This window comes from Talpa occidentalis, unplaced genomic scaffold (assembly GCF_014898055.3).
Source record: "Talpa occidentalis isolate TD23 unplaced genomic scaffold, MPIMG_talOcc4v2.1 talOcc4.7, whole genome shotgun sequence".
NCBI classification, from domain to species: Eukaryota; Metazoa; Chordata; class Mammalia; order Eulipotyphla; family Talpidae; genus Talpa; species Talpa occidentalis.
In genome coordinates this window covers 71,139,927-71,152,983 of record NW_023605083.1, presented here as the reverse complement: position 1 = coordinate 71,152,983, position 13,057 = coordinate 71,139,927, and the positions used below count along the sequence as shown (strand labels likewise).

At 48.3% G+C, this 13,057-nt stretch overlaps 2 protein-coding genes across 7 annotated transcripts in view; one reads left to right on the top strand and one right to left on the bottom strand.

Annotated features, from left to right (window-relative positions):
- The window catches only part of TMEM8B (transmembrane protein 8B), a 29,200-nt gene extending 24,478 nt beyond the window's left edge, over positions 1-4,722 (bottom strand). For 4 of the 5 annotated variants that reach the window (XM_037491865.2, XM_037491866.2, XM_054689694.1 and 1 more), the window contains exon 1: positions 3,586-4,110. In XM_037491865.2, coding sequence (XP_037347762.1) covers positions 3,586-4,105 — 520 coding nt within the window. In that variant the 5' untranslated portion in view covers positions 4,106-4,110. Of the gene's footprint in view, positions 1-3,585; positions 4,111-4,691 lie in introns of those variants that run through there. The other variant, XM_037491867.2, reaches the window with a different exon arrangement.
- A 36-nt stretch (positions 4,723-4,758) lies between these two features.
- Positions 4,759-13,039, top strand: FAM221B (family with sequence similarity 221 member B). 2 transcript variants are annotated; one of them, XM_037491871.2, is made up of 7 exons: positions 4,759-5,066; positions 6,621-7,542; positions 7,698-7,841; positions 11,789-11,899; positions 12,082-12,279; positions 12,467-12,586; positions 12,936-13,039. In XM_037491871.2, exons 2-7 carry the CDS (start codon positions 6,621-6,623, stop codon positions 12,971-12,973), a joined length of 1,533 nt encoding a protein of 510 aa, XP_037347768.1. In that variant the 5' UTR covers positions 4,759-5,066; the 3' UTR covers positions 12,974-13,039. The 2 variants fall into 2 exon arrangements, with proteins under 2 accessions (XP_037347768.1, XP_054545670.1); XM_054689695.1 differs by having other exon boundaries at positions 6,621-7,551.
- The last annotated feature ends 18 nt before the right edge of the window (positions 13,040-13,057 follow it).

Genomic DNA, 13,057 nt, shown 5'->3' with positions numbered 1-13,057 from the left:
CCCCAAATGGCAGACAAAGATCCCGGGAATCTGACTGCCCTGGAAACTTAAGACCAGTGCCAGCAAGATGCCCCTAGGACAGGATGCCCTTAGAATAAGAAGGTTGGGAACTCCAGCAGCTTCAAGACAGAATAGGGTGGGAGAGGTGAGTAAGGGAGACCCTAGAACAGAGTTCTCAGCCAGAAAGAAAATATACACAGGGCTTACCTAGTCTAACACTCTCCCTCATTAAGGTGGGTCCTGCCGAACTGCAACAACCTCAGGAGTCACTGTCTAGAGAGCTTCCCTGTGTAGGTAAGAAGCCATCGTTCCTAGACTGACCTGTGCTCCCCTTCAAAGGTACTTGTTGCCTCCAAGGACTGTCAGGAAGGAAGACCTGCTGCCTTGCAAGCTTAGCACTGCCCAGGATCCAGAGTGCCTTGTGGAGCAACATTCAGAGTGGTGATGTATCCAAGAGGGATGAAGGGAAATGAACCAACTGATAGGGCAGATAGGTTCCCTAGGAGCCCTGGCTGTCACAACTGGGAGGCAGAAAGTCAAGAGCTGAGCCGCCTGGCCACCACAGTTCCCAGAAAGCAGTGCTCTGGAGCATCCCTGCTCAAGTTAGGCTAGGGCTTCTCCTCCACAGAGCTGGCACCATCAGCTGGGCCATTGCTATTGTTAGAAGAAATGTTAGCCAGGCCCCCAGGCAGACCCTCAGACAGCTGATGGTAAAAAGCAGCTAATGACCTTTGGGAAACCACAAAATAACCCTGTGATTCAAATAACATAGCATGGCCTGGAGAACTGGGGAAAGAATTAAGCCAGTTGGGGAGAATTGTAATGAGATGGGATAAGAGCACTCAGTAGACCTTACCACAGGCAGGACTTCCCTTCATGCTGTTAATAGCATGTAGCCAGGACTAGAGGTCACAGAATAGGCTGGTGGGAAAAGGAAGTAAGCAGCATCTGGGAACACTAGGAGGAATCTAGAAGTTCTGAGGGAAGATGCTTAAGAAAGCATCCACAGTCCCATTCACTCCATGCCTTAGTCTGCGGTATCAGCAGGACCTAAGGGGCTATATCCCAGAGGAAGCATGAGTAAGGCCCTAGCCAAGCTCAGATGAACCTGTTCTACATGCTCCAGTACTTAAATGAAACTGGAGTGATTCTCCACCATCACCTGAAACACACATACACAACAAACACACCCACACACACACACACAGAGGCTAAGGCTGGCCTCATTAGTGACAGCACTAAGTAAAACAAAAGGTCATTTCCTCAAATGGCAAAACATGCTTGGGTTATACAACTGTAGGTCAGCTAAGTCCAAGGAAAAGACCCGAGGCTTGGGGTGGGACCAGGAAATCCAGGCCGTACCTTCCATTTCTAAGGTGAGATTTAAGGCAACAATAAGCATTTATTAAGATTATACTGTTGGGGCCTCCCCTGGTGGCACAGCGTTTGAGTGCTGGGCTGCGAAGCTGCCCACAGCCTCTGCAGCGCCGGTTTGATCCCCGGCCGCCAGCGAGGGTCCCACATGGCGCGCAGACCTCTCCTGCTGCCCGCTGCTCCCCTCAGCAGTATATTTCATCACTCTGCCTATTCTGTTTCTGGCTCTGGTGAATTCTCTCACCCTCCCCGCTTCTGACTGTAACCTAGTGCTTGTATAACTAAATAAATAAATCTTTAAAAAAAAAAAAAGATTGTACTGATGATCTTGTGACACTACCAACCTCTCCTTAGGTAAAACTCATCTCCACACTAGGTCCCAGAACAACCCTGCACACCAGGCACAGCGGCCAGGCAGTGACTATGAACAGCATGAAGTGCAGTCCTGGCTGCAGTAAGGTCTACTCAGTTTTCTTATCCCACCTCATTGCAATTCTCCCCAAAGTATCTAAACCAATTTCTAGTAATCATGCTTTAATCTACATCTTCTGACAGCTCTGTGACTGGTAGTCACCCTCCTCCCCTGACCAGCTCAGAACTTATTCAATGAGATCATGAATAGAGGAGCCCTGATGGCAGGGATGAGAACTATGAGTTGGGCATAACAGTACGGACACCCCTCACCAAAACTGAAAAACTGGCCTGGCTACTGTCTCTGCTGATTGCCCAATTTGCCAGCAGCAGTAATCAACACAGAGCCCCTCATTGGTTCCTGCATTCAAGGAGTCAGGATGTGGGCAGATGGATTACCTATGTTGGGGGAGGCACTCACCACTGCCTCCTGCCTAGGACCTAGCCAATTGGAAACTGGCACTTCAGTGATCCTTCTACAGAAGGAGCAGAAATAGCTGAAGTGGAACATGCATGGGCCACAACATGTATCCTCCCCCTTACACAGTAACACAGACACTCAGAGGATCGACAGGCTCCCCTACACCACACACAACATACATGTGCCCACACATACAAATGCACAAGTATGTACACATACTGCAAATGCCCAGCATTCCCGCAGAGCCCTCAGATGCAAAACACTTACGTAAGTGCCCAGATACCAGTGAGCACTCACAGAGAGCTTGGGTATCTCTACAGGGGCGGCAAGTTTTGGCATTTATTGATCTCAAGTTTGTTTATGTACTCTCAGCTCCCAGATGCTGTTACCTATCATCTTATCTAGAGTACCACCCACCAGAGGTAGCTGGAGGCTGACATCAGGAAGACCAGTCACCTCTTTATGATGGGCATATTCCCATCATATCCTATCCATGAAGAAGTTGGACCTCTCGCTCCAAGTGACCATGCAAGTCACTTCTGAATGATGGCACTAGGTTGACAACTGGCAAATAAGGAACAGTTTGTGGATGAAGCCCCCTTGTGGGCAGGGAGGAGAGAGAGGATGTTTTCCCAGCCTTTCCCCACTTGGGTCTGTTTTCCTGTTGGACATATATCGCAGTGAAAAGAAAACAAAAAACAACCCTTCATATTGGAGTTTATAGCCCCCATCACTGCCATTTAAAGTTGCATGGCTTTTGACAAATTGCTTCCCTTACTGAGCCTCAGTTGCCAATCTGCAAAATGGCCTCGGCAACCCTGCTCTAAAAGTGTCGGAATTATTTCTGGGCAAATCAAGCTTGTTTGGAGCAAGATTCATTACAAGAAGAAAACTCCTAATGGCAGCGAACTCATGGCCATCTGCTACCACATCCTGTTTTCTACATGGTATTTTCAAAATGCTTTATTAACCCTGTTCTAGTGCATGCCCAGTTATCTCAAAGGTTTAGATCTCCCACATTGGACTAAAGGCACTCTGGCATGGAACTATGTCTCCCCCAGCAAACTTTGCAAGCAGGAGCAAAGCCCTCAAGACTCCCCTAGAAAAGCAAGTGTTAACTTGGGGACTGCATCAGAATAGACTCCAGGAAAGAAAACCGTTGGGTCTGTCCTAGGGACTACTGGCCACCTTCAAAGTCTTAAGCCAACCCTCCCAATTTCTCTCAGCTGTATAAGAACTTTCTCCTCCATATTTCTCCCCACTTCCTCCCCAACGATCTAGTGGCCCAGGTCTCACCTCTCTTAAATCCCTCCAGTCCATCCCGCCCTGCCAGAACCCCATCCCTGCCTGCCTCAATCTTTTCCTGCTTCTGCACTCACCAGCCCCTGGGCCAAGCACAGAGAACAGCAACAGCAGCAATAGGGCTGGTGGCAGCTGGAGCCCAGACCTGAGTCGAGGCTGGGAGAGGGGCAGGGTATGAGAGACAGTGGGGGGTAGTGGGAGAGACTTGGGTAAACACAGAGATGAAGGCAAAGGCTGAGCTAATGGGTTGGGTAGGGCTAGGCACTGGGGCTTATGCAAGGGCAGGGGATGGGGAGGAAGGAGGGTCTGTGATGGGGACTGGAGCAAGGGCAGGAGTCGGGCCCTGGGCTTAAGCAAATACTGGGAATGGGGTTGGGACAGGGACTGGGCTGGGAATTGTGACAGGAGGTGAAACAAGCGTAGGGGCCAGTCAATGGACTGGGACTGGATGGGAGGCCTAGGTTGGGGCCGGGATCTGGGCATTCGCTGGGACCCAGGCTCGGGCCGGGACCGATTTGGGAAGCTGGGTGACGGCGGGGCTGGGGGCCAAGGTCCAGATCGGGATAGGACGAGGGGCCGGGACAAGGGCTGGGCCATGGCCCGGGGCGGGGGCGGGGCCGGAACCGGCCAGCGCGGGGCGCTCGCAGAGCTGACCCGCGGCTCCGCTCCCCACCCCCGGGGGGTGGCCTCCAGTGTCCTCGCGGATCCGGGTCCGGGGTTGGGCCTGCTGGTGCCGGGCCGGGGACCTGGGTAGGAGTTCAGGCCTGTGCGACTCCGGGCTGCGCTGGACCGGCTATAACCAGGCCCAGCGGCGGCGGCCTCGTACTGACGTCAGCATGATGCTCCGCCCTCCAATCAGTTCTATTGGTCCTTTTTAGAAAAGCCCGCCTCCTTCCCCATTCTATTGGTCTCTAACTTGGTCCTGCTGGACGGAGGTCTGCGCCCCAGCTACCTGGCCGCCGGCTTTTCTCACCCCAACAAGAGTCAGACGCTGAGCTCTGATCCTTACGTTCCCGACTGACTAGCCCCCTACAGACATCCCTTGAGAACCCTCACAAACCCAGACACCCACGAACAGACACTGCCCAGAAACTCTCAGAGATCCCGCAAAACCCCTTAAAAGAAATGAGCCCACTAGGTTCGGCCCCTCCGGATACAGTGCAGCCCCCACAGGAGACCTCACCCACAGGGGAAGTGACCAGACTGCAGTTGCCACGAAGACTACTGGGCGTTCCAGTTGCCCTGGTGACGGAGGCCTCCTCCACCTGCCTGCGTTCCAGAGGCTTCAGTCAAGCCCCTCCCTCTTTCACCTCAGACCCCTTGTCCCTCCTCATCCGCCCTTCCCTAAATCTGGCTAGAGCTCCTTTGCGAATTTCTGCAGGTGTCCAAGTCGTAGACTTGTAGGCACGACCTGTCTCCACACAGCCCCTGCAGTCGGAGCTCATTCAAAACCTAGAGCCTTCCCTCCCTCGTGGCTAACACTATCCCCTTCCCAACCTTCCAGCGTCAGACAAGATCCTTACCTAACGACTTGTAACAACCAAGCCAAAGCCCAGAGGTATGTAGTTTCTCCAACATACCCTCCTCCAAATCCTCATCCCATCCCCCTCCTAACACCTTCTGTGCCCTTCCCACCTCTCCGTCCAACCCCCTCCCATTCTCGACTTTTCATCTTTACTCCTCCCTTCCACCACATCGCCACACCCAGTTCTCTCCTACCATGCTAATTCTCCACCCTCAGGTCCCTTTATGGTCATGGTCCGTCTGATCATCTTCCTCCCCCGCCATCATCATACATCTCCCCATAATCCTTGCTCCAAATTTCCCCTTTGGAAAGGTCCCGATGAGTTGAAGTGAAATATTGTATCTCTCTAGAAGGGCGGGGAGTGTTGCAGCAGTGTGGGAGAGTAGAGAACAAGTAAATTTAAGGCTGGAGTCCTTCCTCAGGTAGCGTTACAAGTGATGACAAGAAATTTATACTTAATCTTTAGGCTGAATCAGTGAATATTTGTAAGCAAGAGAATGCCATTGTTGGGTTTGTATTTTAGAAAGAGCTCAGTGTGGGTCAATAAGGAGTACTGACTTCTTTTGGACAGCCTTCCAAAATAAAATAGGCACACCTTGTTCTCCAGGGGGGCATTCTGGATTTACCTCTAGGGCAACACCAACTCATTTGCATTGTCGTTTTAGTTAACCTGTCTCCTTCCCAGGTAAGATTAGGCTCTTTGTAAAAGTTTAAGTTACATAAATTGATGAAAGAATAGGTTAGTGAATTAATATGCTGGGGAAAACAGCAAAGGGACAATGTTATTACATAATCCAGAGAGAGGATAATGAAAACTTGAATGAATTTGGAGGAAAAGGAGAGGGGAGAATGGATAATGGGAATATTTAGAAGACAGGAAATACAGTCCTTGATGCTCACTTAACTGGAAATTAGAACAACCCCCAGAGTGCAGTTTTGATGCCCTTTGGGAACTCCGTTTAGTAATGTTTAGCATGCAGTTGGGTTTGAGTGCGAAGTATGGGGGGCTGAAGAGGTCTGAGGTAGAAATATGGATTTAGGAGTCATCAGTGTACAGCTGGAAGCTGAAGCTTTGAACACGAAGGACATCTTCAAGGGAGCGTATGTGATGAGATCCCTACACAAAACTAGACTGTGGTGGTCAGGGCCCTGTGTAATGTATAATGACATCCTCCTGCGCTCTTGGGAACATGCCCCCACTTTGGCTTGATATTCTCAGTCTCTAGAACTGCACACTCTGACCTCCATGGTCCTGAGGTATGCCCTTGAGCCTGCTCTTGAACTCACTGAGTTGTTGCAGGCAGGCTCCTTCTGGGATATGGCCCTCTGCTACCATCTACTGATGGGATTCTGACTGCTCCAGACTTTAAGTTCCATCTCCCTCACAACCCAGAGCAGCATGCCACATGGGGTCTGTGCACATGGATGAACCTCTAGCACTATACCCTGATCCAGAGCTCATCTGCATCCCCCTTACATCTGAGGTGCACTGCGATCCTTATCCAAATTCCATAAGCCCCTGTGAACCTCAGCTTACAGAGCCTTCAATTCCAACCTAGTGAAACCTGTACCCTATTTTACCACTAGATGGAAGCAGACCAGGTCACAGAAAAGCCTCATACCACCGTGGAGTCCCAGGAGCACATCTCTTCAAAGGACCCCTCTGCTGAGGACTTTCAGGAGCTCTCTACCTCTGAAACCATCTTGGAGCCTTCCATTCCTGAGACCCCTTTAGTGCCCCTTACCTCTGACTCTCTTCTGGTGCCATCATCCTCTCCCCAGACACCTTTAGAGATCCACCCCTCTGCAGCCATCTCTGAGACACCTTTAGAGGCCCTTACTTCTGAATATAATGTGATGCCATCCTCTTCCCTGACACCATTAGACATCCAAACTTCTGAAACTATCTTGGAGTCTGCCATTGCCGAGACCCCTTTAGAGGTTCTTACCTCTGAATTTCATATGGTGCCGTCATCCTCTTCCCAGCTACCTTCGGAGGTCCACCCCTCTGCAGCCATCTTGGAGCCTTCTATCTCTGAGACCCCTTTAGAGACTCTTACCTCTGAAACTCACATAATGCCATCATCCTCTTCCCAGATGCTGATGGAGATCCACCCATCGGCATCCCCCTTAGAGCCTTCCAAACACCCTTCAGAGCACTCTACCTCTGAGTTTCCTCTGGAGATTCATATCCCCCAGGTGCCAGAGGAAAATTTTATTGTTCACACCTTAGCACGACGTCATTCCTCTGTATCTTCTTCTGATTATCTGAAAGAAGACTTTGTATTTCCATCTTCCTCTAATGAGGGCTCATCAACCAGGAGAGACTTACAGATATCTGATTATGAGTCTCTTCAACAACACACCCCTCCAGGTTCTTCAGCCCAGATTCAGCTGGATAAATCTGCAGAGCAGAAGGAAGAGGAAAAAGAGGATGAGAAGGGGGTAGATGTCACTGACAGCACTGCTCAGCCTGAACACCAACTGGGCAAGAAGAAGGGAAAGAAAGGTGTTATCAGTAATTGTTCCTATCCTTTGTCCCCATTCTCATCACTGTCTTTGAATTGCCCCAGAAGGCGGGATGGGATTACCCACTGACCTTGTCCTTCCTCTTAGTTTTAGGGCCTCCTCACTTCCCCTTGGTTACTCAGCCCCTCTCCCCAGGTTACCCAGTCCAGCCAGTGGTCCCTGCTAAACAGGGAGAGCTGGTGGAAGTGGCTAAGGCAATGCCCAGAGAGAAATTTGGTGCTCAGGTGCAATATCGTTTCCAGTGGGAGAAGAACACAGCCCTATGTGCTCTCCAGACAGGTGAGCCCAGACAGTCTTTCAGAGGCCTGTGACAGGTCCATAGCCATCCTCCAGTCCAACAGGATCTGTGAACCTGCCCATTCAGTGGATTGCTGGCCCTGTGGAAGTGGAAATGCTTCCTACATTTTATCTGCAAGGGGAGTATTCGGGTAGGCCAGGGTTGATAATGTGGATGCAGACAAAAAGTGAGGCTATTCACCAAAAAACCATAAAGTAAGGCTATTCATTGAAAAGCTAGACAGTTAAAAGTTGTTAAAAACAGAAGGGCCACAGGCCAACCCCAAATCTAGCACTCAGATAGCTTGTGCCAAAAAGAGCATAAAGCAGAGATGGCCCAGGACCCTGGACACTTGCCAAGAGACTTGACCGACATTGCAAAAGGCCTTTTCCTGGTCTCACTCATAGCAGGAATCTAGAAAACTTAAATAAGGGACCAGGAAAATGAATATAAGAAAGTGAAAATCAAAATCAACAAAAAACTATGAACCAGAGACACTTTTTGGGGTTGGGGGCGGGAGGGGAAGGATTGGGTCAGAATGGGGCGTTTGCAATTGTATGGGGAATATAAAAATAAAATTTAATATTTAAAAAATAAATAAATAAATAAAACAAATTAAAAAAAAAAAAAAAAAGGCCTTTTCCCCTTAGTGGAAGGGTTGTTCCCAGGCCAGACCATGATCACCTGAGTACACAGTAGTTTTGAGTCTTCTCACCAGAGAGCCAGCCACGTTTTCTGAATTTCATTCCAGAAACAGGGCATGTTAGTGGCAGGGCATGTATGTCTATGTTTATAAAGGATGTGCCTATGAATTGTGTAAACACATCCATTACGTGTATGAGTATATCTACCTGTGTTACCAAACTTCAGATCTATAGGGATTACTTTCTTTTTTATTTTTTTTTATTTTTTTTTACATCACTGTTCATTTTAAACAATATTTGTTTCCCACCACCCCCTCAGGTATAGTCCCCATGGAATTTCCTACCCCAATGCACCTGTGCACCGTCACCTCAGTCCCCTGTGCTCCTCCCTCCCTCCCTCTGATCCCTCCCTCTCCCTCCTTCTCCCTTGCAGGATGTCTCTGATTTATAATTGCCTAGTTTTGTACTGTTTTTGTACTTTTTTGTGTTTTGTACTGTTGTTATTTTTTCACACTGATGTCTTATTTGGTTCTATAGGGATTACTTTCATGAGAGACTATCCTTATCTGCTGTGAGGATGCTGGAGTTTCTAAACTGAATTTAATAGATTTCACTGCATTTACTCTGGTCTTTCATACTTCCTTTCTCTTTATGATGGGAAAAGAGTTGTATTTAAACTAGATGGGCCAAAGATACACAGACATTCAGGTAATTCCATTCCTTGTCCCTCCTTCATGTAATTTACTTTCCTCATTACCATGTAGGGACCCTCCCCCACCCATCCCTGGTCAAGTCATAGTTATCTTTTATCTGTTCCTTGGTCTCAATTCAGGCATGAAATGGCTTTGCTTACTTATTTTAACATCTTTTGCCACTCTTATTCTTCTTGTGATTGAACCTATTCAGTTCCCTCATTCTCATTCTCCTCAGAACCTCCATTCTTCAAAGCTACTGCATTTCTTCTTCAGACTGAACTTCATCTTCCTATTTAAACAAGCAGTCATACTGAAATTTAAGTGTCACTCAATTCTAGACAAAGATATCATGGATCATGACTCTCTGGAGAGTCGGGACTCATAATAGTATATGTGATCTGTAGAGAAATACCAAGTATAAACTTTTCTTTTGTTCATTCAACATTTGCTGAGCATCATTTATGTGCCAGGTGTTGAGCTAGCTCTGGAGCTGGTGGTGCTGGTGGGGTTTCAACGACAAAAACCTCAATTAATTTGCACTCTAGTGCAGGACACCACTAAGTAAAAAGATAATTACAATTCATTCTAATAATTGTTATGATTGAGGTCAGGCCAGCGGAGCAAAGGAGCAACCACTATCAGTGGCTCAAGGAATAAGCGTAAGAAGGAATGACTTCTCATTTGAAATCTGTAAGATAAGTAAGGGGGAAGGTAAAGTGGGACAATGTGAGACATGACAGAGCAAGTCACCTGCTGCATGGATTTTGGGTCGAGTAGCCTAGCTCAGCACCAGAAGGACACAGAATTCTGCAGGCATTTCTGTGCCAAGTTCAAGAGTTGGGATTATATCTGATGGTAACTTGAGAGTCACTAAAATATTTTAAATGAAACAATAACACAAACTTTTTGAAAGATCACTCTGGTGATGGGATAGACTAGAGAAAGACAATGCTGCTGATGGGAAGACTACATTGTGGCACTGGTACTAATTCAAATAAGTGGATTGGTGGCTGTGGAGAGAAGCAGATTTGGGAAGTACTGAATAGGTAAAACTGACCGTTGGATCATTTAATGTGTAGGGTAAGAGGGATGAACCTGAAATAACACCTAGGATTTTGGCTTATATAATTGATTGGATGATGGTGCCTTTAACAGAATGCCTAAAACAGAGTAGATGCTTGGTAAGTCTGTTGGATGAGTAGAAAACAAAGGATGAGTGTCAGATTTGGAAGGAATAACTGGATATAACACATTTGAGGTTTTATGGAACACACTTGTAAGAGAGTCTAGTGGGCAGCTGGTTTAAGGGGGTCTGTAGTCCAGGAGAGAGGTCAGAGACATCCCTCATGTAAAAACAGCTATGTATTATATGGAGACATCCTGACTATAGAGATTTTCATGCAAATGTGATTGTGTAACCATGGAATTGACTGTTTTGTACAGAGTTAAAATGGCATCAGGTAATACCTGTGCTCCGTTCTGGTCTTTGTCCACCCATGATAGGAAGAAGGTTTGGAGTCAGGACAAATAGAAGACCCTACTCTGGAATATACTGCCAGATGTCAACTATTCCACTTTAAGGGCACTGACACCTATAATAGAATCTGTAGTTGTCAGTTTCTCCATTCAAAATCCAGTCTTCCTCTGAACACTGGGCACTGACTCCCATATCAGTGCTTATGCTTGACTCTTCCAGACCCCAGGCCAAACCTTATTCACCTCCGCACCTCACCTGCTCATCCAGTTATCCTGTTACTCCAAATAAAGTTCAGAATTCCTCTAGTGGAATCCTGGCCCCCACCCATGCCCATTGTGACTCTGCCTAAACCCTAAATCCTTCTAACCATTGTTTAGGAGGTGTGATGGAACACTGGCACTATAGGCTGTCAGTAGCAAGACTAAGACAGCAAAGCCAAAAGTCACATCTGGGGAGGTTTTATACCCTGGAATACCATGGGTAAGACAAGAAAACTCAGTCTGACAATCAGGCATAGAATTGTGGATTGTGGCCCCCAGCATCAAAGACCAGAGGGTACTCTTACTCTTCTGGAAGTCCAGGGTCATGCCTAGATACTGGGTCTCCCTTCCTTCCTGAAGGAATTTGTTCATTCACTTACGAACTCTATGTTCTCTGAGCACCTGTTTTGTGCCACACCCTCTGCTAAAACTAAAGATATAGATGAGAAAAACAGGCCCTTCCTTGGAGGAACTCAGTCTAATGGGGTATAAGTGAACAGTCCATTATAATGTACTGTGGTGTGACAGGAGTAGCACAAGGAGCCATGGGAGGCCAGAGAAGGGGCCCCAAGAGTGGGGGAGTAGGGGACAACTTTATGGTGGAGGTGACACTTCATTGGAACCTTTAAATAGGAATGAAAAAAATCCTGCATTTGAAGCTCCTGCTCGTTTGGGACTCATACAGGACTCTTGACTAGGGTTGGGGTGGGGTCGGGGGGTGGCTCTCAGGATGAAAAACTCTGAGTGGAAAATGCTCTCTGGTTTTCCTCTCACATTTATACCACACCACCCTTGCCTTGTGGTGAGATTGGCTTTGAAGCCATTCAGATCCCACTAAACCAAGCTCTTATTACTCAATCCCTCCACACCCAGGTCTCTACATTGGTTGGCGCTGCCCCCACTATCTCTGGGACTGTTTCCGAATTAGGGATGAGTCTAAGTGCTTTTGTGGACACTTGTTGAAAGAACACCAGATCATCTCTGGTAGGATAAGTGACCATCCCCTGTTGGTAGGGTGTGAAACCCTGACATGTGTGGAAGTGTATGTTTGTGAGAGAGAGAGAGGAGAGAGAGAGAGAGAGAGAGAGAGAGAGATAATGGGGGTTGGGAAGGTCGGGTCCTATCTGGTGCTGGTCTGATCCTACCACCCATCCCCCTCCCTGTAGATATATCCGTGCCCTGCAACATAAGCCAGTGCCGCTGTCTCATGTTCTGCTTTATCCCGTCACGCCCAGAAGAGGTGGGTGAGTTCTGGCTCAAGAGAAGGGCCACTTTTGATCCCAAGGCCTGGAGAGCACAATGTCGTTGCAAACACAACCACGAAGACCATGCAGCTACCGGTTCCCATCCCTGCAGGATCAAAGGTAACTTCTAGGGTGAGGGGAGGGCGGGGGTGAGCCTAGGTGAGCAAAAAGTTTAGGGACAAGGATGGGGGAGCTGGTTAGGAGAAAGTTGACTCTGTGGTTAGTGAGAAAGAAATGAAAATGTAGTAAGCCCTTGAGGAAGCCCAGTTCTCTACCCACACTTTTCTTGGCTGTCCCCTTGCCCTAGGCTGTTGCTGCGACTGTTTTGAGTCTAATTTCCTCTGTGCGGCCTGCGACCGGCGCTGGGAAGAACACGAGACTTTCTTTGAGACTGAAGAGACCCGGCGGCGAGGAGGAAGGCCTCATGGTGAGAAGTCATCCAGAGACAGGGAGCCACTCTGGGGTCTGTAGGCAGGTCAGGCAGGAAAGCACTCCTGCCCTCAACCACCCTATCCAGGACTATCTCACCCCATTACTTGTTGTGTCCCATACCTGCACTGGTCTCTGCCCCCAGGAGCAGACTGTATACCCCTTGCAGAGAAAACTACCCTCCAAGAAGCCATTTCAACAACTCTGACTTTGAGGCCCTGCATAACCAAGGGTTCTCTGGCCATCCCAGCCCCCACCCCTGGGATCCCCAGCCCATACAGCCTCTGATATGGCCCTACATTAACCCCCATTCCTGACCCTCTTGCCTCTGCACTTCTCTCCTCCAGGGACAAACACGGTCAACACCTGGCACAGGCCTTTGTAAGCCTGACCCAGATCAGCAATAAAGGGGAAGACATTGGAATCTGAGCTGACTCTATATGGGCAGATGGAGCCTAGACCAGGAATA